This window comes from Electrona antarctica (assembly GCF_951216825.1).
Source record: "Electrona antarctica genome assembly, chromosome: 24".
NCBI classification, from domain to species: domain Eukaryota; kingdom Metazoa; phylum Chordata; class Actinopteri; order Myctophiformes; family Myctophidae; genus Electrona; species Electrona antarctica.
Window position 1 is genome coordinate 4,005,958 of NC_136803.1, and position 24,957 is coordinate 4,030,914.

The 24,957-nt window shown below is 42.8% G+C and overlaps 3 protein-coding genes across 4 annotated transcripts in view; 1 reads left to right on the forward strand and 2 right to left on the reverse strand.

Moving 5' to 3' along the window:
- The window catches only part of LOC306917469 (four and a half LIM domains protein 2-like), a 65,776-nt gene that overhangs the window by 24,058 nt on the left and 16,761 nt on the right, over window positions 1-24,957 (forward strand). For both annotated transcript variants that reach the window (XM_079495696.1, XM_079495695.1), the window contains 2 exons: window positions 208-511; window positions 18,510-18,657. The gene's annotated coding sequence lies outside the window, so the exon portion shown is untranslated. The remainder of the gene's footprint in view (window positions 1-207; window positions 512-18,509; window positions 18,658-24,957) is intronic.
- On the reverse strand, window positions 436-10,568 carry LOC306917182 (piggyBac transposable element-derived protein 4-like; the record flags this gene model as incomplete). Its single annotated transcript, XM_079495315.1, has 5 exons — window positions 10,495-10,568; window positions 10,319-10,378; window positions 9,976-10,181; window positions 9,315-9,878; window positions 436-486 (listed from the first exon to the last, which is right to left on the reverse strand). The coding sequence occupies exons 2-5, from the start codon at window positions 10,326-10,328 to the stop codon at window positions 436-438; spliced, it is 831 nt and encodes a 276-aa protein (XP_079351441.1). The 5' UTR covers window positions 10,329-10,378; window positions 10,495-10,568.
- On the reverse strand, window positions 11,235-13,041 carry LOC306917183 (piggyBac transposable element-derived protein 4-like; the record flags this gene model as incomplete). The annotated part of the gene is made up of 5 exons (XM_079495316.1): window positions 12,842-13,041; window positions 12,666-12,725; window positions 12,323-12,528; window positions 11,654-12,225; window positions 11,235-11,241 (listed from the first exon to the last, which is right to left on the reverse strand). Exons 2-5 carry the CDS (start codon window positions 12,673-12,675, stop codon window positions 11,235-11,237), a joined length of 795 nt encoding a protein of 264 aa, XP_079351442.1. The 5' UTR covers window positions 12,676-12,725; window positions 12,842-13,041.

The following is a 24,957-nucleotide window of genomic DNA, read 5'->3' on the forward strand; positions in this document are numbered from 1 at the left end:
TTCTGTTTGGATGTATGGACCGTCAAGGCCAGAAAGTAGTTTTTTGCCACTCAGTAGGCATTCCTGCATAACTTCCGGTTATGATGATGATGTCACGTGCATACCCTCTATTGTAGGATGGCACCAGTGACATCACCGGTAGGCATGGGTTTGGCCATTTCAAACAAGATTTCAAACTTAATCATTCAAGAATGACTTCTATTTCAGCGTCCCAACTCTGCGGTTGAAGATGGATGAACTTTCCAGGAAGAGAAAGCCTTCAGTTTCCATTAGCTTGGAATCCCCATCGATGACGTCATTGGCAGGCGGGTTCTAGAGCTGCCTACAGCCCACCAATGAGACGCAGGCGGGTTCTAGAGCTGCCTACAGCCCACCAATGAGACGCAGGCGGGTTCTAGAGCTGCCTACAGCCCACCAATGAGACGCAGGCGGGTTCTAGAGCTGCCTACAGCCCACCAATGAGACGCAGGCGGGTTCTAGAGCTGCCTACAGCCCACCAATGAGACGCAGAGTGAGTAGACATCTCATAATGACCATTATCGTGAGTCCAATTATACGACGATAATGTCGAAAAGGGGTGAAAGTTCTCCTTTCACCACTGGGTAGGTTTTCACCGAAAATAGCGTGGTATTGCTACTTTTACGAAGAGGGATGTTTCACTTTCAAACATTTTATAATAATTTTATCTTCAACTCAGACTATATAAATAATAATTACATAGAAGAAAAACAACAAAAAAAGTGTTGTAACCTGCTGTTTTTTTCTACTTTCTAACTCTTTGTTTGGCCCGAAAAATTGTGTTTGTTGTCATGATTTGTCACGACAAGAGTTGGCTTTGTCCGCGGCGTAAACGTCTTTAAATAAATACTTTCTGAAATGTCTGAGGAAAATGAACGGAGAATAATTTAATGGGCCATGGTAAGGGGCGGGACTGCGACGCTCTATAGTCAAACTCTATTTTAACCGTGATAGATTAAACGAAAACAACCGTCCTTGGTTCTGCTGACTCATACTGTCCTCCTAATACTGTATGTTAGGGGGCTGTGTTTTTTTGCTGACTTTTTTCCCCCCAAAACAAATATACCACCAATGTGAGCTGCACTCCTGGCACTGAAAGTGAAAGGCCTTGTTCTGTCGCAATGTTGCCATGTCTGCTTATTATAAGCGACGTTGGGTTTGTTTTCCTGTAACGTTTCTTGTAAATGCATTAGTTGTCTACAAGCTCTTGAGCTGTGATATTGTAGTAGTGTGCGTGCGTGTGTGCGTGTGTTTCTGAGTGCTACGTGCAAAGGTGACCACTTATTTCTCTCGCAAAGTCTGGCCACGCTGGCTCTGTCACAGACAAACGCGTCAGGTAACCAAGACTGACGTCCCGCGCAATGGAGCACGACTGTTTTATTTCCAAATGGATGTTGGGCCTGATCCCAGCCGCTTAACTCAAACTGCCTGAGATTGAGCGATGGCATGTTCCAAGCACCTGGCGTCACTATTTCTGGGCACGTCATTAAACTGGCCAAAAAACATGGACGCCAAGTTTAAAGTGGTTAAGTGTTTTAAAGCTTGTGTCCCTATTTCGGGCATGTCATTTAAAGTTGTTAAGTGTGCGCTTGGGTGACACAGTGGGAAAGTACCGGGAAAGTAAACCCATACATGTCTCACTACTATACTACCGTTTTGACCACAACGGAGGTGTGGCTTTCACCCCATTATCTCAGTTGGGGCAATAAATGCACTCCCCACAACAATTATTTATACGATTCTGTGCCTATTGGGTTGCAACTCGGACGGGGCTAAGTCGGCTCAATCGAACTTCGCAACCGCCCCTCCGTCGCAGTTAATGAATGTGAAGGATTTAAGCGTAGTATGTACGGAATTTGCCAATCCGTGTTAATTCACCGTGTTCGGGTGAGATCGGGTTGAGCCTCCAAACACTAGCACTCTGTACTTTTAAGTGTTTCGTTACCATGGGTTGATATGCTGGATAATGTCATGCCTTTGGTGTGTAGGGGTGCAGGGTGACCTATCGTTTTGTTATCAGTTTGCTCTCAGTTTTTTGTTAGTTCATATTAGGTTAGATATTTGTATTTTGGGTTCATTTATGGTAGGGAAGACTATAGGAGCAGGCCTTGAGGGGCAAGGCCATGTTGTTCATTTTTCAGTGCATTTTAGACCATTGAAATTGAATTTAAAGGTTAAGTATTTACAATCTGATGCATGCTCAACCAAACAAAGTCACTGGATTGGACTGGATTGGGGGTGTTAAGAATTCAGAATCTCAACAAAAGACTATATTGTGTATTTTCTTTTCTTAACCACTTAAATCTTCAATACTTATAGTCACTTAGTAAACCTGACCTGTGACTCTGTACTTGGTCCGCTCTTTTTTCCCCTCTACACCAGAACAGAAAATATATCTACAAGCTCACAACGCCTCGCAGCGTCATGCATTGTGTAGTTGTAGATCTTCTATTTTTGGCCTAAGTTCCTAGCACACATGATTTTGCGGAGCCCCTGTAGTATCTCTGAGGACCCACTAGGGGTCCCGGATCCCCTTTTGAAGAACCCTGGCCTATACCTTGTTAATACATTTCAATTGGGGAAAGCATATGTGGTGAAGCGTGGGTTGGTGAGTTTCCTAACTTAAGCATCTGTGGCTAACCTGCACAATAGCAGCACCCGAATGGACCAGACCCTTAATAACACCTGTGAAGTAAGTAGACAATATGACTGCTGTGTATTGCATATTGGCCAACAGTGCCGGAGATTATCTGATACACGGACGGACGAACATGGTGCAAAAGCAAAACATTCCCTATCCCCATTCCTTCGGCCTGTTGGAGACATTGAATAGAAAACAATATGTATTTGCTATTATTATGCTGACTTATTTTGAACACACTGACTGGCCTTTTGATATCAATATTTTATAAACAAAATATTGTAGTTGTACAAGGGGGTACTTGGATTCAGAAATAATGGAAAGGGGGTACTAGAGGCACAGAGTGCCGCGCTATGAACTTGTAGGTATGCTATTTTTGAAAAATCGTGAAAATGTGGCGCAAATCTTTGAATATATATTCTTTCAGAGTGAACGTTTTTAACTCAAATCTTTGCTTCTGGGTGGGTCCCGGGAACAACATATTTTCAGATGGGGGTCTGCAGCCAAATACAGATAATTCTGGGGGTCCTCGACATGAAAAAGGTTGAGTACCACACTGACATAGAATCGTCCTCGGGTCTAAATGGGTTAAATAAAGCAGACTGTGTGTCGTCGTCGTCGTTGTTTTGGAATTACGTGGCTAATTCAATTTGAGATAAAAGCGAATAGCTATTTGAACAAAAACCCCCCAATAAACTGTACTAGGTATAGTAATGACTGAAAAGTGACAAATTCAATCTGCGCTCTGATTGAGTTTATTTGTGAGATTTGATTGGGAGAACCATCTCTGAGAAGAGATGGTTTGGTCGTAAATCTAGCAAAATCGCATTTGTGTGTCCACTTGCTACCTAAGAGAAAACAAATCAAACAAGAAAGCAAAATCTGTTTTTCTTCCTTCCCCACGTGGAGTGTGTGTGTGGGTGGGTGGGCGGGCGGGCGGGCGGGCGCCGTTGTCAGTATGTAGGGGAAAAATGGGAGTTGGTAAGATTTTTTTTCACTCAAGCTGTCTTCGAAGCAAGGCAAAATGAGACAGTAAAATCTATATCTACCCTTATAGCAGCATGTCAATCAATTGAAATAATGAAAAAATACATAAAAATGTGACTTAATATATCAAATAAAGTGTTTCTGTGGCTGAAATTGCCCCAGGTTAGTGGTATGTTGATCGAAGTCGAGGGGTAAATTGACCCACATTAAATTAAAAAATATCAGGTTACAATTCATCAAATATGATTTAATAACACATTTCCCTTTTGCAAATAGTCTTATTTTGTTTTTTATAATGGCTATTTAATTTAACCCTATAGAACACTAAACATCCTTTTTTGTCACACCATCACTAAACACGGGAATATTTTAAAATATTTCTTGTCAAAATATATATATTTATATATAAGTACAGCAATACATGGCAACCTGAGGTACTCTTCTATAATATTCCATCATGACGTTTCACAAAATAACGAAAAATAGATATCATGTGGGGGCCCTATCATAGGGGGGGGGGGAAATTGGTGAAAAACGTGGGTATTATTTTCAGAATATTCCTAAAACAATCGGACCAGTCTGAAGTGAGTGGTGCTGTACTGTACTCGTGCTGTAGTATTGTGCTGTACAAGCCCTCCTCCCTGGCGTGCGTGCGTGCGTGCGTGCGTGCGTGCGTGCGTGCGTGCGTGCGTGCGTGCGTGCGTGCGTGCGTGCGTGCGTGCGTGCGTGCGCATTATCATGCATGCATGCCAGTATTAGTGGGTGTTCTCCATGGAGGTGACATACATTTACATGCTGCCAATGCAGATGGCCAGAGAACAGATGGCCTGCCTCCAGCGAACATGCCCACGCCCCGTTCACACTCCATCGTACAACGCACCGAGAACAGCCTACAGACCTACAAGCTCACGGCGTGCCATGAATGTGACCCGTTGTGAGCTTGTAGCTCTGCTATTCTGCATGGCCATTCTCAGTGGACTCACTGACACGATATGTTTCTTTTCCCTTTTTACCTCCATTATGATGAATTCCTGTTCTTTGTCTATATAGAAGTGTCTATTTGTACGTCTCTAAATGTTTTGATGAATTGAACATGGTGGACCCTGTTGTAAACAAGTGTAATGCTTAATTGGGTCGTCCACTCACAGATAACAGCCTTAGTTTGTATTGAGTTTGTGCTTGAAATGTACTGTAATTCTGCAAACTGTTAATACAATTTTCAATCAATCAATCAAAAACACAGACGTATTTTTTTAATGTCGGGGCAGAAACCTTGTATCTCCATGTTTCTTTCCATGAATTATTTCCAGCTTTGCTTTGTCATACTTCGCACAAGCTAGCTAGTCTTCAAGCTCAATCGTCTCGATGCCATATATTATCTACTTCTAGATTGGTGATTTCTTTGATAGATTGGCAATCTCTCCTCGAATTTTATTTGTATAGCACCTTTCCAAACATATAGTTACAAAGTGCTTTACAGACAGGTTATAAAACAGGAATCATAAAAACATCAAAACAACAAAACAACAAAACATCAGAAACAATAAAATATGAAGAAAATAACAGGTCAATAAAACAATTAAAAACAATATTAGGAAAAACACTTGGCATATGTATTGTGTGTCATACCCTGAAGAAGGCAACCTGCTTGCCGAAACGTTGGCTTAAGGGCGGGAACCCCTTTTGGTGTTAGCATTATGCTATGCTTTGGCTATTGAAAAATAGCAGATCTACAAGCTCATAAAGCTTGTAGGTCTGCTATTTTTGAAAAATCGAAGAACGACTGTCAGGATGTAGAAGACATTTTTAGAATCTGATCTGAGGCCAAAATGGGTTAATAAAGTTTGGCTTAATAAAGTTAAAATAACGTTGGCTTAATAAAGTTTATAGCATCGTGACTACGAGCTGTGCGGCCTCTTTCCTTTCCTTTCTTTCTCCGGAATTCGGCCCGGGACGGCCTAGCATTCCGGGCACCTTGGCTGCTAATCCAGTCTGACCGCGTGCCGTGGGTTCGACTCCCGAACCCAACGACCTTTGCTGCGTGTCACAACCCATCTCTCTCTCTCTCTCTCTCTCTGTCTCTCTGTCTCTCTATCTCTCTCTCTCTCTCTCTCTCTCTCTCTGTCTCTGTCTCTGTCTCTGTCTCTCTGTCTCTCTGTCTCTCTCTCTCTGTCTCTCTCTCTCTCTCTCTCTCTCTCTCTCTCTCTCTCTCTCTCTCTATCTCTCTCTGTCTCTTTCTCTGTCTCTCTGTCTCTCTGTCTCTGTCTCTGTCTCTGTCTCTCTGTCTCTCTGTCTCTCTCTCTCTGTCTCTCTCTCTCTCTCTCTCTCTCTCTCTCTCTCTCTCTCTCTCTCTCTCTCTCTCTCTCTCTCTCTCTCTCTCTCTCTCTCTCTCTCTCTCTCAACATACTCACAATGTCTCAAAATCATTTGAAAATAGCCGATCTACAAGCTCACAATGCGTGTGGTCCAAAATGGCAAATAGATAATGGGCTTTAATGTGAAAAGGGTCTTAAACCACTGATAGACTGTCTGTCTCTTCCCTGCAGCAGCAACTGGGTCAATATCATAGGTCCAAGTAGGCTAATGTCTAATTTTCTCCTAATGAGTTCAAGCAGAGGTCCATCTGCTCACGTGAACATGTTCTCTCACAGCAGACAAGGCAGATAATGTGCATATAATGTCTGCTGAGTGCATACTGCACACAGTTCATGGGTGGTGTGTACAGTAGGTGGTTGGTTAAATCGAAAGGCGTTTGGTTGAAAGTTAAAGTTCTATATTCTGAATATGACAGCAATCATTGCTAGTGTTTGTTCAGTAGCGGGGGTCTCCCCAGGGGCACACATTGAGCGGGTCTCATCATATAAGTACTTAGGGATCTGGCTAGATGAGGATTTCTCTTTTAAAACACACTTAGAAAATCTAACAAAGAAAATCAAACCTAAAATTGGCTTCCTCTATCGAAATAGATTATGCTTCTCTAAAGAGAATAGAAAGAGGATAATCCATGCAACAATTATGCCAATTTTTGATTATGGAGATACCCTGTATATGCATGCCACTGACAGCATTCTAAAACCCTTGGACGCAATTTATCACAGTGCACTCCGCTTTATTACAGGAGCAGGTTTCAGAACACATCACTGTGCATTATATACCTCAGTTGAATGGTCTTCTCTGGCTCTTAGAAGGAAACAACATGCTACCCTGTTCACGTATAAAGCTTTAATTGGTAAACTACCTCTGTATTTAACAAAACTGCTAGATCTCAATACATCAGCTTATGGTACTAGATCACAAGATATGCTTTTATTGAAGGTACCAAAAACTACTACTAAATTGGGAGATACTGCCTTCAGGGTGTATGCTCCACATTTATGGAATAATTGTCAAAACAAACTGAAGTTGAATGTTTTTGTTTCATTTACTACTTTTAAAAGACTCTTAACTCTTTGAGAGTTTCATGGATTTCTATATAGTTTTTAGACTTCTCTATGGCAGAATGGCGTTTTTGAATGATTTATTGAAAATTCTCTGTTGTGAATGTGTGACAACGAAAGACCTTCAGAGAAAGCTTGACTTGTCTGCTTCCAGGAAAAAAATGAACTGAGTTGGTTCTTGTGTTGGAAGCCATTTAAAAGAGCCTGCATTTACACTGTTTTCTGTTTCTAGGACAACAAAAAAAGTTATGACCAGTTGAAGTTTTATTTTCTAAAGAACTTTTTTTCTGCTGGGCGTACACACCCATGCCATATCTCATTTTAAAGGGTGAGTTGTCTAGTTAGAAAAAGAAAAAGAAAAAAGTTTCTCACATGTACCACTGTAGATATTTTGCCATCTATAAATAGCATGGTCAGTCAGGACCAATCTGACCTATCCAGCTAAAAGTTCCCATAGCTCTGCATTGGAACGTGATATAAACTCAAATTCTTTTTGGGGTAAATGTAGACATTCTAACGCACATTTTGATATATACCATGTCTACATAGTCTTACCAGTACCTTGTATATTCATGCATGAATCTCAAAAACCTGTTACGAAGAAACACAGTTTTGATAAAAAACACATCCAAGGACATTGTTTTGATATGACTTGGTGCCCATGATATGTATCAAAATATAGACTTGAATGTATACTGCATTATAAAAAAAAAATTGGGTTCTTACCATCTACAATTACAGAGTAAATCACAGTTGAAACTCGCTTAGTCAAACCATAAACCTCAGAATAGTGTAAAAATAGCCCGACAGGTATCTCAAATTGGAAAAGTGCACTTTTATTTTTTCAGAACATAACCAGAACATAACCAGAACATAAACATTATAATTTAAAATAATTACAGAAAATAAATAAATACTAATGCAATACATAGTGTACATACTGTACACTATTTTGACGTTGACATTGTATGTGTAGGCTATACAGGGTACAGTTCTATTTGACGTTGACAGTGTGTGTGTAGGACACCGACCCCCCCTCCCCCCCTGAACCACCGGAGATGAAGCAGCTTAGCCGCACTGTTACACTATTTTGACGTTGACATTGTATGTGTAGGCTATACAGGGTACAGTTCTATTTGACGTTGACAGTGTGTGTGTAGGACACCCACCCCCCCTCCCCCCCTCCCCCCCTGAACCACCGGAGATGAAGCAGCTTAGCCGCACTGTTACACTATTTTGACGTTGACATTGTATGTGTAGGCTATACAGGGTACAGTTCTATTTGACGTTGACAGTGTGTGTGTGTAGGGTATACAGGGTAGTTACAGTTCTATTGACGTTGAGGGTGTAGACTTTCAAAATAAGACAGAAAAAAAGGAAAAAAAAGAGAACAGTTATTCAAAGTAGTGCTTGATATTCTTGTCCTTGTGGTAAACGAAGAAGCATGGGAACAAACACAAGGGCACCTCACAATCAGGGCAGTAATACAGGGTCATATGCCGGAGTGGTCTACCATTGGGACCGTTACTGAGCAGGTGGAGCCTGCAGGTTCTCTTGTCAATTCTCACTGGCACATGGCCACGCAAATGCACCTCAAGTCTCCTATTCTCATCACCTGCTCTTGCCCTATATGGACGATCACCCCCCACTGCCCCCTCCGCCGCCGCCTCCTCCTCCTCCTCCTCCTCCTCCTCCGGCCTCCCTGGTCTCAGTGATGTCCACCTCTCCACCACCAACATGATATAGTCCAGGAGAGTTTTTGTCCTGCCCTGTTTGAGTTTGTGCAACACGAACGCATTGTACATCACCATCTGAAACATGTAAAAGACAAACTTCACAGGCCACTTGTAGGACTTACGGGCAAACGGATAGTAGGAGATATGTTGGTCTAGTTTGTCCACACCATTCATGTACTTGTTGTACTCGTTGACACAATGTGGCTTAATTTTTTTATCCCTGACTGGCTCGCCTGGCGTCACTCTGGCTTTCTTACGCCTCTCAGTGACTGTGACCATCGTGTGTGGGTGGATGGTGCTGCACATTTTGACAACCTTCTTGTCCCGCCAAGCCAACAGCATCACCCCGTCATTGTTGTGGCGCATCAGAGTCTCGCCCAGCTTCATGTCGCCTGGTTTGCTAAGCCGCTTCATCTCCGGTGGTTCCCCCCTGTTCTTCCTCATCGTCCCACATACATGGGTTCCCAAAGACAGTAGCATAATACACCTGTTCACTGAGTTGTACAGATTGTCCATGTACAAATGGTAGCCTTTGTTGGACAACGGTCCGAGAAGCTCCATCACGGTCGTGTCCAGCCCACAGCCTACTCCGGTATATGGCTTCATGTTCCAGAGGTAGCCCGTCGCTGAATCGGCTAGGCAGTAGGATTTAATCCCCCATTTCACCGGCTTCAACGGATTATAGCACTTCCAAGCCAGTCTTCCCTTCCATAGCATAACACCTTCGTCGATGGATATGTTCTTCTCTGGGGTGTACATGGACTGAAACCGGGCCAGAAGATAGTTCACAAGATATCTGACTTTGTACATGCGGTCCGCTGTGTCTGGAGTCTCCTGGTCACTGAAGTGAAGGAACCGCTTGAGCAGCAGAAACCGGGTCAGGCTCATGGTGCGCCTGAACTGCTGTGTCTCATTAGCCTTACGCCGGGACCAGTATGACACAAGGGTTGGCTTCCTCACAAGGCCCGTCAGGAAAAAGAGCCCGAAGAAGTTCTTCAACTCTATCACAGAGACATCCGTCCATTTCTTCACTGTGGAGTGTGGGAGTGGGTCCTGGATCTAGATAGATAGATATATAAGTTAGATTTATTTGCAGAAATTACAACAAAGTCATCAATTTGGGAAAACATCAATGTGGAATATACACAATACACACCATTGCGATGGACTGCGCTGCATATCTGTTGGTCTCATCGCAAATATACTGGAGCAGCTCATCGGTCAGCAACAGCTCAAAGAAGTCCACTGGATCACTCTCTGCACTGAGGTCACAGTGAACACCCGGCTCTCCAGTAAACGGGATGTCCTGTGGCTCCCACCCACCAGCAGACCACCCTGGCGAAGCCGTTGAGTTGGCATCACCTAAATTACAGGAATACACAATTATTAGCATAAAAAACATTGTTTTTATTCATGTAGAATACATCTGGTGGAGCTGTAACATGTGATGAGACTATAAAATGATATACATGATTTTGTTCTGTGCATTGTATTTATACCTGCTTCCATGGGCACAGGGGCAGCATCTGCAGCTGTCGAGATGATGGGCTGTTCATCATCTGTAAAACAACAACCATTTCAATCAATTAGAGGCATGGTGTAGCGTTCTCCATAGTGCCAAATGCAGACAGACTTTAGCCACATCCACAAGTTATTTAGCTCTCTAGTTACTCACCTCCATCCACATCACTGTTCACCTCATCTTCATCATCGTGCCACTCCTCATCACCCGGTTCTAAATATGTACAAATAAATAATCATTTAGCTGGAGTGCACCCACCCCCCCTCCCCCCCTCCCCCCCTGAACCACCGGAGATGAAGCAGCTTAGCCGCACTGTTACACTATTTTGACGTTGACATTGTATGTGTAGGCTATACAGGGTACAGTTCTATTTGACGTTGACAGTGTGTGTGTGTAGGGTATACAGGGTAGTTACAGTTCTATTGACGTTGAGGGTGTAGACTTTCAAAATAAGACAGAAAAAAAGGAAAAAAAAGAGAACAGTTATTCAAAGTAGTGCTTGATATTCTTGTCCTTGTGGTAAACGAAGAAGCATGGGAACAAACACAAGGGCACCTCACAATCAGGGCAGTAATACAGGGTCATATGCCGGAGTGGTCTACCATTGGGACCGTTACTGAGCAGGTGGAGCCTGCAGGTTCTCTTGTCAATTCTCACTGGCACATGGCCACGCAAATGCACCTCAAGTCTCCTATTCTCATCACCTGCTCTTGCCCTATATGGACGATCACCCCCCACTGCCCCCTCCGCCGCCGCCTCCTCCTCCTCCTCCTCCTCCTCCTCCGGCCTCCCTGGTCTCAGTGATGTCCACCTCTCCACCACCAACATGATATAGTCCAGGAGAGTTTTTGTCCTGCCCTGTTTGAGTTTGTGCAACACGAACGCATTGTACATCACCATCTGAAACATGTAAAAGACAAACTTCACAGGCCACTTGTAGGACTTACGGGCAAACGGATAGTAGGAGATATGTTGGTCTAGTTTGTCCACACCATTCATGTACTTGTTGTACTCGTTGACACAATGTGGCTTAATTTTTTTATCCCTGACTGGCTCGCCTGGCGTCACTCTGGCTTTCTTACGCCTCTCAGTGACTGTGACCATCGTGTGTGGGTGGATGGTGCTGCACATTTTGACAACCTTCTTGTCCCGCCAAGCCAACAGCATCACCCCGTCATTGTTGTGGCGCATCAGAGTCTCGCCCAGCTTCATGTCGCCTGGTTTGCTAAGCCGCTTCATCTCCGGTGGTTCCCCCCTGTTCTTCCTCATCGTCCCACATACATGGGTTCCCAAAGACAGTAGCATAATACACCTGTTCACTGAGTTGTACAGATTGTCCATGTACAAATGGTAGCCTTTGTTGGACAACGGTCCGAGAAGCTCCATCACGGTCGTGTCCAGCCCACAGCCTACTCCGGTATATGGCTTCATGTTCCAGAGGTAGCCCGTCGCTGAATCGGCTAGGCAGTAGGATTTAATCCCCCATTTCACCGGCTTCAACGGATTATAGCACTTCCAAGCCAGTCTTCCCTTCCATAGCATAACACCTTCGTCGATGGATATGTTCTTCTCTGGGGTGTACATGGACTGAAACCGGGCCAGAAGATAGTTCACAAGATATCTGACTTTGTACATGCGGTCCGCTGTGTCTGGAGTCTCCTGGTCACTGAAGTGAAGGAACCGCTTGAGCAGCAGAAACCGGGTCAGGCTCATGGTGCGCCTGAACTGCTGTGTCTCATTAGCCTTACGCCGGGACCAGTATGACACAAGGGTTGGCTTCCTCACAAGGCCCGTCAGGAAAAAGAGCCCGAAGAAGTTCTTCAACTCTATCACAGAGACATCCGTCCATTTCTTCACTGTGGAGTGTGGGAGTGGGTCCTGGATCTAGATAGATAGATATATAAGTTAGATTTATTTGCAGAAATTACAACAAAGTCATCAATTTGGGAAAACATCAATGTGGAATATACACAATACACACCATTGCGATGGACTGCGCTGCATATCTGTTGGTCTCATCGCAAATATACTGGAGCAGCTCATCGGTCAGCAACAGCTCAAAGAAGTCCACTGGATCACTCTCTGCACTGAGGTCACAGTGAACACCCGGCTCTCCAGTAAACGGGATGTCCTGTGGCTCCCACCCACCAGCAGACCACCCTGGCGAAGCCGTTGAGTTGGCATCACCTAAATTACAGGAATACACAATTATTAGCATAAAAAACATTGTTTTTATTCATGTAGAATACATCTGGTGGAGCTGTAACATGTGATGAGACTATAAAATGATATACATGATTTTGTTCTGTGCATTGTATTTATACCTGCTTCCATGGGCACAGGGGCAGCATCTGCAGCTGTCGAGATGATGGGCTGTTCATCATCTGTAAAACAACAACCATTTCAATCAATTAGAGGCATGGTGTAGCGTTCTCCATAGTGCCAAATGCAGACAGACTTTAGCCACATCCACAAGTTATTTAGCTCTCTAGTTACTCACCTCCATCCACATCACTGTTCACCTCATCTTCATCATCGTGCCACTCCTCATCACCCGGTTCTAAATATGTACAAATAAATAATCATTTAGCTGGAGTGCACGCTACAATTACATTCCTTCATACAAAAATGTAGCCAATCACATACGAATTGTGGCCAACACATCCATCTATTCAGTGTTGATCCATTTCAGCCAACACATTGTAGCCAACACACATCAAAGCAAAGCAAAGTGTCCATCGTTGTATCCCCCCCCCCCACTGCTACAGCGGTGGAGTCCTAAGCGAACCAATGGGGCTTTCAAATAGATCTGTATTGAGCTTGCATGATGATCAAATGAACGTATTGTACCGTGGTTTATATGCTATATATTATGAGAAATGTTCCATTACTTTTTTCCCCATCTATTCAGTATTGTTTTATCGTTTATTATGATCCCTGTTTTTTTGTATTACTTTTCCGCGCCGCTGGGGGAAGGGTGGTGTAATGCAGGCCGCAAAGCTAAGCTAATTCATTATACTACTAAATCTATATAATATTGCGCTTGCATGATAATCAAAATAGTGTATTGTACCGTGGCTTATAGGCAAAATCATATAAGATGATCGCTAGAAATAAATGATTTGGATGATGTAGCATGCACGATAAAACTATCATATAAAAAATGTATTTTGACGATGACGAAGGTTTGACGAAGGTGCCGCCATCATGCGGCCATGCCGCATGATGGCGGCCTCCTCCTGAAAAGCGCAATATTATATAGATTTAGTAGTATAATGAATTAGCTTAGCTTTGCGGCCTGCATTACACCACCCTTCCCCCAGCGGCGCGGAAAAGTAAAAACAGGGATCATAATAAACGATAAAACAATACTGAATAGATGGGGAAAAAAGTAATGGAACATTTCTCATAATATATAGCATATAAACCACGGTACAATACGTTCATTTGATCATCATGCAAGTTCAATACAGATCTATTTGAAAGCCCCATTGGTTCGCTTAGGACTCCACCGCTGTAGCAGTGGGGGGGGGGATACAACGATGGACACTTTGCTTTGATGTGTGTTGGCTACAATGTGTTGGCATTTTTCGTAACAATGTTTCAGACAATAAGATTCTTACCATCGAGCTCATCGGGGGACGGTTCGGCTCCATCGCTGTCTCGAAACGGCTCAAAGTCCTCTTCGGAGGAAGATTGGGGGGGGGGGGGGGCGACAAACCCCTTGGAAAACCTCGTAACCCGTGTAGATCGGCGGAGCATGGCGTCGTCGCTCGAGCCAGGCCGGGGAGAGGGACCGCTAACACTGGGCGCAGGCTTGGGGCTAGTAGATGCGAGAAGGCCGCGATCCTGCAACCCGCTGCCACCGGGCTGGGGACCGGGCGAAGCCGCTTGCCTGCTCTTCTTCTTGACGGGGGACAAGAGCTTCACATCGGGGACGACAGTAGGCTCGACATCGGGGACAAGGGGCTTAGCATCAGGCCCGGGGGGGACAAGAGGCACCACCGCATCTCCTGGCTTCTCTCCGTCGCTACCAGACAACTCCTCGTCGGTCTGAGGTGGAAGAGGATCAGGATTACGGGGCCGGCCCTTCTTCCCGACGAAGACCATGCGGAGATGTTCCTCCATGGTTGTTTGGCGCACACCACCAGTGGAGGTAGAGGGAAGGGGAGATGGACGCTTGGAGCGTTTTTTTGGCGCCATGTCGAACTACACTCTGACACTGACTACTGACCGACTACACTCGTAATCTACTATATAAACTAACAAGACGTACAGACAAACCAACACTCAACCAACAGACAGACACACACTAAACAGGTAAAAATAAACACACTAAACTAACGATCTAAAGCTATACTATACACAGATAAGACGGCAAGACGCGGACACTTTTTTTTGGTTTTTTTTTGTTTGTTTTTTGACAGACAAAGACAGACAGACAACAGACTACTAACTAAAGAATCTAAACTAAATATAAACCTAAATTACTACAACTAACTACTAATATTACTACTACTACTACTACTATTACTACTACTACTACTACTGCTACAAAACTCGCTCAATCAATACAATACTACTCACTCACTTTCGACACGCACCATAGACTACTCCAAAACTGTCTTCCCCACGCAGATCCCGGGGGGGTGGCCAGGTTTTATAGCAAAGGATGCAGGTGTGTCACGTGACACGGGTTTTATGGGTAATGTAGTTGGAATATAAGCTCAGGAGTTTAAACAGCGCTCCGGAGGATGTTAATATGGTTAGATTAATAAGAAAAGCTGAAGACGCCAATTGGCGTCATTGATCATTTACGGAATTCTGATGAAGACGCCAATTAGCGTCTTTCATCTTCTAAGGGTTAACTGACCTCACGATCCCGCCTATGGTAACCGCATGGATAGCATCTGTGTCATTTTAGATTTAGATTATATGCACATAGCAACAAGTTTTTTGGAAAACTATTGGGATTTAGAACAATGGTTCTCAAAAATCGAAGACTACTAGCTCACTATGATAAGAAAATCGATTTTAATTCAATCACTGGCCGTCTTCCTCTGAAAAGGACCTGTTGGTTTATGATTGTAGTAGCCTACAATAATTTCCCACCAAGAGCCAATTGAGCTTTGAGGTTCAGAGAGTGCAAGTCCAAATGATAGTCCTCATAAATATCCATAAACAAGAAGTGTGTGTGTGTGTGTGTGTGTGTGTGTGTGTGTGTGTGTGTGTGTGTGTGTGTGTGTGTGTGTGTGTGTGTGTGTGTGTGTGTGTGTGTGTGTGTGTGTGTGTGTGTGTGTGTGTGTGTGTGACTGTGTGTACACACACACACGTCTCCCCATCCTCTTTAGCTCTTTAAACCATTAATCCAAGCCGTCCACCAGATATCTCGAGGAAAGCTATTATTACCATTTGGGCCATCCACGAGAAACACGAGATTTGATTAAAATATATTATTAGTACCTTTTTGTTCTTTTGGGCATTCCCATACGATGCCCTATAATACAATCCCTGTTATGCCCATATATGGAGATCCCTGATGTCATCAATTACAACACATGGATCTCCATATGTGGAGCTGACTATCATCACGCGTGCGTGTGCGTGCGTGTGTGTGTGCGTGCGAGCGTGCGCGTCTGCATGTGCATCCATATGTATGGTATGTGATGTACATACTGTATATACACACATCCGCCACCACCTGATCCTCCACACATACCCCTAACAGTCCCTACAGAGAAACATTCCTGTGATCGCTCTTCATTTCCATTTGCTGACCCTCATGACTGGAATGGATGTGGCCGCCACGATCAGGACATTTTACCTCCTAGACATTAGTGGTCACATGAATGCTTGTGATTGTAGTGACTTTCCAGGGACATAATTCACCTTAACCCATTTAGGCCTGACCTCGAAATTTAAAAAAAAATCTTCTAAATCCTCCAGTTTTCTGAAATAAATATTTTCACGATTTTTCAAAAATAGCAGACCTACAAGCTCGTAGCGCGCCACTCGGTGGCGCGCTATGAGCTTGTAGATCTGCTATTTTTCAATAGCTAAAGCATAACATAATGCTAACACCAAAAGGCGTTCCCGCCCAAAATGGGTTAAGAGAGTGGGCGGGGGTTTCGGGGAAAAACAAGGAAGTGGGAGAAATAGCAATTAGTCTTTCTATGCTTTTCCCACACGATTCACAATTGAATTATGTTTTTTGTAGGCTATTGAACATTGCAACATATAAATACACATTTGTTTGGATTTCAGGCTTCATAAACAACATTTTCACAGTGTATATATGGCAAATAACTTCAATATACAAAAATTACTGACATATTTAATATATTTATACTTAATACTTTATATGAACATTTTTTCCAATATGGAAATGATTATGGCTCATCAGTATCAGACTTATCTCAAATAATTGGGAGTAGGAGATTGTGTAATAATTGTGACAGACCCACAGGAACGCACCCAGGGTGCCGGCCCGATTCCGGCGAGCCACCCCGCGTCCGAAACGGTTGAGAAATGACAGAGTTACCGTGTGGGGGTCACTGTACTGTACTGTACTGTACTGTACTGTACTGTACTGTACTGTACTGGCACACCCGAAATCACCATATATACAGTTAATATGTGCGTGTGTTTGTGTGTGTGTTAGGTTGCGCACAGGTGGTGAAAAACAACCATGCTGTTTTCGTGCTCAGACGCACCCAGCCACCCACCCACCCAGCCACACACATAGTCACTTAAGGAAGTGGTTGCACCACTTAAAACTAAATACAAATCGGGGTCGGTGGCCTAAGTCAAACTGGTTCTTGAAATTAAGGGATGGCTTAGGGAGGAGGACGCCACTGCCATGCAGAGTCCTGCCAGTAAGGAGAGACGGAAAGAGAGATGCCACTGGCTCACAGATGGCGCAGGGGCAAGTATACCTGCAAAGGTGCATGGGCCAGATTTTGCATATACATTTGCATACTCCCCCTTTTTAGATTTTAGCAGTGAGCCCAGCTTTTCTCTGATGTCATGGACACTGGGCTCACTTACTTCCTGGTTGGACGCAAGGATAGTCTAAGAAGGATGAGACGCGAAGACCGTACCGTCGACGCCATGTTGCTTATGGTGCTCCATGGAAGGAAAGAAACATGCGCAGTTGAGACCAAGGAAGCTGAACGCGGAAGTGTTGGCTGCATATAGCCCATTGCGCATGTTTCTTTCCTTCCAAAGCAACATGGCGTCGCCCGTACGGTCTTCGCGTCTCATCCTTCTTAGACTATCCTTGGTTGGACGTGGATGTTGTCTCAGTAAGAGAGCCCTCCCCCTATCCACAGTGCACCAAAGCATTATGGGAATTGTAGTCCAGGAAGTAAGTGAGCCCACTGTCCATGACATCAGAGACACTGGGCTCACTGCTAAAATCTAACATTTCTAAAACCACATATTACACACATAAAGACCCCCAGGAAAGTGTTCTAAATCTTCTAAACGTCATTAACATATATTTGTTTTGCAAAAAGGGTGAAGTGTCCCTTTAATGTTGTCCATCTGTCCCTGATATTTGTGACTTCAGAGGGGCTACCGTTGGATTTTTTTCGGGTTTTTTTTACCCACTAGTTTTGGAGATATGGCTTATAGAGTAATGTCTTGCAGAAAACAGCGAGTTGAGAAAACAGGCTTGAAAGGTTCAACTATGTGTAATGTCTCTAACATTACACCTAGCTACACGTTTCAGCATTTATTTCATATTTACATGTCCATTTCAGCTCTGACACTTATTTCAGACATGCTCTAGTATGTGAAGAGTCTGCCTCTGCTATTAACTCATTTTGAAAAGCTGGAGTTTGCGCGATGGCAGGCTCTCAGTCAAATGTGGTCACATTTGTATTGTGTTTCCCCTCTCCCCAGCTATCCTTTATATAAGCTTTAGCCCCTTGCCAGGTCCTCCTTGTGTACAGTGTACCTGTAGATAACATAACATAGCACATTGTCTCTAGCTATGCTGAGAATCTGTTGATGACGTACAGTCGTACACAAGCATATAAAATCCCACGTTCCTGCATTAATTTATCCAATGATCTCAAGCTGCAGTGTTTTTGTTGCATTCCTAGATCAAAATGTCCGGCCCACTGTGATCACACCACGGGTCCCCTCCTTCTCTCATCATGCAGGGGCCGTACGGCTGCTGCCAGAAACTAATAAAACACAGTCGGGACGAGAGCCGGCCCTCCATACTGCTGAGCTGAGCTGTCTGTCTGCCGGCCCTCCATAGCTGCTGAGCTGAGCTGTCTGTCGGCCGGAAGACCTTTACTCAGACAGGTGATGATTTCACCCACTGCCTTCTGTCTGTCTCTGCTTCTATCTCTGTTTCTGTGTACGGTTTCTATATCTGCTTCTATCTCTTTTTATCTTATTTTTTCCATCTCTTCTCTGTTCTATTACTTCTATCTGCTGTTTCTATCTCTATTTATATCTTTTTATATCTCTATCTACTGTTTCTATCTCCGCTGCTATAACTGTTCCTACGTTTCTGTCTCGAATTCCTACCTCTGCTTTCTCTCTGCTTTTATCTTGCTGCTTCTATCTTACCACTTCCATCAATGTTTCTATCTCCGTTTCAATCTCTGGTTATACTTGTCATTGTATTTGCTGGTGGGATAGCCAACTCCTAGGTGTTCATTTAACTCAGAGTAGAAAAACTGTGCTGTTGATTGTCAGAATGTCTTTCTTTCAGCAGGTGTTTAGACAATGGCTGTTACTTGTTGCTCATTGTGTGTGTGTGTGTGTGTGTGTGTGTGTGTGTGTGTGTGTGTGTGTGTGTGTGTGTGTGTGTGTGTGTGTGTGTGTGTGTGTGTGTGTGTGTGTGTGTGTGTGTGTGTGTGTGTGTGTGTGTGTGTGTGTGTGTGTGTGTGTGTGTGTGTGTGTGTGTGTGTGTGTGTGTGTGCGTGTGTGTGTGTGTGCAGTTAATTTTGTTTACCAAATTCATACTCTTAAGAGATTCTGTGTGATTAGCGGAACATAGTCCACAGTTGCTTTGAGGTCTGGAGGATTATAGGGAGCTAGTCTAGAGTGCTTTGACGTGTTTGTTGGGGGGAAGGTGGGGTTGTTTGTTTGATTTGTTTTACTGTAACTAATGAAACCCTACAGTATGTATTCAGTCACCCAGGGCTCCGTACTAGGTCCCCTCCTTTGTTAGATAGGGACACTATAGTATTCCAAGTGGTTAACAGGCAATTTGGGTGTCAATTAGGGATGTCCCGATCACGTTTTTTTGCTCCTGATCCGATTCCGATCATTTGATTTTGAGACATACCGATACCGATCTTTCCCGATCCGATCTTTGTATTTTTATATAACACTTATGCCATGTCACAATAGTATAATATCCTAATGTATGCCACTCTAGTGTAGTATAGTCTAGTCCTTTCTGAAAGGCAACATGTGACTATACTTGTATTAGAATGACTGTCATTGTGTTTTTTTCTTTCTATGAAAGCATGGAATCATAGCAAAATAATGGTGTATTGGTTACAGTGAATACAGTTCTACAGCTTATAGAACTGAAGTCAAGTTAAAACTCTTAAAGAGTATCTCTCTCATTCAGAGAGAGTACTACAGACACCTATGCCATCATGCATGTGTGAATCTTGTTTGCGTCTGAGCATAGGCATGGTAACACCCTGCCTGCCTGTTATTTAATAAGGGAAAATTAGCTTAAGTTGTGGCAAATCTGGAAAAAAATGCTTACCACTAGCTTTCTTCACAGATGTGTTCATAAAGGTGTCTACTATCACAGAAAAATGTGTTCCAACCCAACGCCCTTGGGAAACTCCAAATTTCATTATACTTTAAGTAGCATGTGACATGTCAAACTAGGGGGTTTTCATGATGCTGAATACATTGCAAGCATTGGTTTTGCACAAACACTCCTTTGCCTAAAAATGCCCATAGCCGTCATCACAAATGTGATGAGGTCAGCACATTTGGGCACATTTGGGCATGTGGCTATGGCCGAATTTAGCCCAAGGAGTGTTTTTCGTGCAAAACTAATGCTTGGAATGGATTCAGCATCATGAAAACCCCCTAGTTTGACATGTCACATGCTACTTAAAGTATAATGAAATGTGGAATTATTTGCCTTATATTGGTTGATAATGCTACCCCAACTTTCAGCAGCTGTCACACAGTTTCCCAAGGGAGTTGGGTTGGAACAATTTTTTCTGTGATAGTAGACACCTTTATGAACACATCTGTGAAGAAAGCTAGTGGTAAGCATTTTTTTTGCAGATTTGCCACAACTTAAGCTAACTTGACCTAACTAATTGGCCTACCGACACTGCCCGTCTTGACTGTCCACTGAGGTGGATATAGCTATGCTGGATAGTCTGATGCGAGGTTACTCCGTGGTGGGAAATAATAAAAAGTAGTACGGTATGATACAAGAGAACTATAACGTGTAACTTTTATTTTTGTAGAAGAGGCAAACTAATATCGTTTATGCCGTTTGCTTTGATGGAATAATTGATTGAACATGCACGCCCTAATATGATTTGATTTGGGTGTGTTCTAAAATGAAGTGTTTGTGTTGATTATTGTGTAATTTGTTTGTATGTGTAGTCTAAATTTACAGTACATAATTTGTACTTATAGTACAAATTATTGTATTTGTACTATAAAAAGGTCTATTTTTATCCTTTTTAGTGTAATAGTTAGATTAATACACGATAATCAACACTAACACTTTATTTAGAACACACCCAATTCAAATCATAGTACAACTACAACGTACGTGTTAACTAACAATATTAGTTTGCCTCTTCTAACGAAATAAAACTTACAAGTTAGTTACAAGGCTGCATTCTGTCACGCGTGCCAAGCTGTCATTCTCTTGTATTATTTATTTCTCAATCTCACCACGGAGTAACCTCGCGTCTCGTAGCACAGTCAAGACGGGCAGTGTCGGTAGGCCAATCACAGGCAGGCGGGGCGTTGCCATGCCTATGCGCGGACGCAAACGAGATTCACGCATCATGCATAGCGGGGGTTGCATTTCCTTTGTTTTCATCATAGGTGTCTTTCACCCGATCGGAGTAAAAGTCCGGAATTCTAAATGTACAGTAAAAACGTATTGGCAACACAATGTACTTAAAGTACCAGAAGTTGAAATTATGCAGAATGTCCCATTTCAAGTTTTAAATGTAAACATCTTTTGAAAATAGCCGAAATAAAGGGTTGAAGTGGGTAATGTATGTTTTTTTTTTTTTATAATCAAAAACTACAAAGTAACTAGTAACTAAAGTTTTCAAATAAATGTAGTGGTGTAATATTTACACCAATATTTGCTTCTGAGATGTAGTGGAGTAGAAGTAAAAGTATTGGAAATTGGAAATACTCAAGTAAAGTACAAATACTTCAAAATAGCATAAATAATGTACTTAGTTTAGTTTAGTTTAGTTTTATTTGCACGTAATGTACATTAAAAGAAAGACAAAGGAAATTACAAATGGAATGAAATACATTTGTATAAAAATAAAAATAAAAAATCAGAAAAGAAAATGTGCCGGAAAGACCAAAAAAACCCAGAAGGGCTTATCGAGTGGTCTTCCTTAAAGCTGCCAAGGGAGCTTAAGCTAGTTATAATAAAATTAAAACATTAATGAAAATACATAATGATGATATTAATAATATTAACAATAATAATAATAATAGTAACAATAACAATAACAATAACTTATCTTTGGTCCACATTAGTGCTGCCCTACTTCTGGAGTTGTTATCTGTGGTTATCTGAATAATATTTTATGAGCTGTTTGCTAATGAATTACAAACACATTATTCTCAAATTAGGAACAAAACATTTAACTCTGAGAGGGTGTGGGTCCATTTGGTTCCATTTGGTTCCATTTAGGTTGATGCTACCAGCCACCTCTGTGGCTTGGTTCCTCTGACACAGTCAAGTAGATGTTACAATTTACGAGTTAGACATTTAGCAGACTCTTTCTAAATAAGGGATGATTCCTTATTTCAAGAGATGGTTGGCGACCACCTAGCTCAGAGCCCAATTACACCACAAAGGCATATTCAAGTTGCAGATCAAACAGATTAATTGAGTTAAATGTCCAACATCTCTTCTTTCAGGGTAAGAAAAGTAACGTTGTGTCGCGCACCGTAGATTCAATCTGCATGCTTCACACTGCATGGCGATGTGAAGCATTGAGAAGACAGCATTCACACACTACCAACTATGAAGGAAAGAATCACTGTCCCCTTTCTTTTAATATATTTTAGGGCTTTTTCTGCCTTTATTGATAGAGATAGTAGACTGACAGGAGAGGCAGAGAGAGATGGGGTAGTGACACGCAGCAAAGGTAGTCGGGATCCGGAGTCAATCCCGCCGCCCGCGAAACGCTGTCAGGCGGAATTAGCAGCCTAGGTTCCAGACGGCTACGCTAGCCTGTCTGGGCCAGCATTGTCCCTTTTTTAAACACAGATTTACTGGTGCTCCGACGAGTGAAAGCAGGGGCTCGCAACTCACTTTAAGATGCTCCAAACTTTATTTAGCGACAGGACATAGTGTTATCTCGTTTATATACGTCGTATTTGTTGCCTGCCTGTCACTAAATAAAGTTAGGAGCATCTTAAAGTGAGTTGCGAGTCCCTGCTTTCTTTCAACATCTCATGTTTGCCATGGTCACCAGATGGCGTGCTTTTGCAAACGCATTGGTTGAGACTTTGAACAATAATGATTATGAAATATATATACCCCCAGAAGTCCTTGAAGGGCTTCCAGGAGGTCCCCATGCAGCAAAATGTAGTAATATAGCATCAGGATAGGTTTAACCACTTTCTGTATGCACCACGTCGATGCGATGTGAGCTTGCAGATCTGCAAAGATCTCGAAAGAAAAGCAAATCTTACTGTATATGGAAGTCCCCCCTGACACGACATATTTTCCGATGGGGGTGTAGCTTAATTTAACCTTTTGTAGTCCCGGTTCATATCTGAAAGTATATCAATTATGAAGGGAACTTGAAAGTGAAGTCTTTGCTAAGAAAGTTTATGAATAGATGTAATGTGTTGATCAAAGGAGTGGGTTGAGTGAACTCGAGTCTGGTGTGGGTTGTTTTAATGACCATTTATTTTGTTTTGTACAGTCAAGCATAGTACATAGTGTAAAATGAGAAATGGTCTAGTCCGTAACAGAGTTGTTGTCATGATGAAGCAGTCCGAGAATGGCAGTGTCATCAGAGTATTTAAGCCAGGTATGTGATGTAAGTGGGTGAAGGACTTATACAGTCATTTGTGTATAGTGTGTAGAGGAAGGGAATGAGGACACAACCCAGAGGGGCACCTGTGTTGGTAATAACAGTTGATGAGAATGCTGTACCTATTTGAACTGTTTGTGGTCTATTACTTAGAACGCTGGGACTGTGGAGGAATACTGAGGTGATGCAGTTTCTTGATAATGTGATGACGCGGAATGCTGTTGAAAGCAGAACTAGAAAAATGAAATGAAAAACAAATAGTGGCAACATTATCCGTAGATAAATCTTGGTGTTGGAGAAGGGAATGAAGGAGGTACAGTGTGCCACAGCATCCTCTGTATCCCCGCCTGCCCTGTATGCCGACTGATAAGGGTCCAGCTGTGACCTGACCTGACCAGACCTGTCAGGATGAAGTGCAACAGGTCTGTAGAGGTTAGGTTCTGAGGGATGGGCTTTCTTGGGTGCCAGAATGATGGTGGAGGGTTTTCCGGAGGTCAAAGTGTACAGATGGCTGCTCTGTTGGATTCCAAGTATGAAGGATGGTACTTAACCAATTTGTTAAATTGAGCTCCTAGACGTTCTCGCTTTCTTTTGGTTGTTTTGTTTTTCTATACGAGGACTTCTGGGATAATAGGATAAATAGGTTGATTAAGCCGAGGTACAGGGCAACCCAATTTGGTGAGTGATGTCTTGTATCCAGTGAGGGATACAAGGGAACTATTATTTGAACTTGAACTATTTTAAAATGTTTTAACCTAAAAGGTTTAGGCATAAGGGGTAAGGCAAGGTAGGGCCCCAGGTACAGACCCCTGGTGACAGAGGGTCAGCGAAGTACAGGATAATAGGTTTAACTAAATGAAGACTATTGGAGGAGAAATTAATTAGACTAAATGTCTCGATGGAAGTGTAGGGAGACCACCTTCAACCACTGCACATACTAGTTGCAGTATATTGTATCAACATACCGGTAACTCTACCATACAGATATAGAACTATTACCATACAAATGTTGTACAGTACTTACATTGTATTAACATAACCTATACCAACAATACAGATGTACTAGTTATATTGTATTGACGATGCATGTTACCACGGAAACGGTCAGTGGTGTGACGTCACGCTACCCTATAAAACCTGACGCAGAAGATCAGAAAGTGCATTCCAGGATAAGCTCAGGAAGTTGCTCAGAAGTGTTCCAGATCGACCTCAAGAAGTGTCCACAGAGATATACTCAGAAGTTCAACTCGAAGAGTTTAACTAGAAGCGCCACGAAGTGAGTCGGTTCAGTAAAGATAATATATATCATCATCACCAGTATAAAAAGAGGTACCTGGGTCAACATACTCCAGGG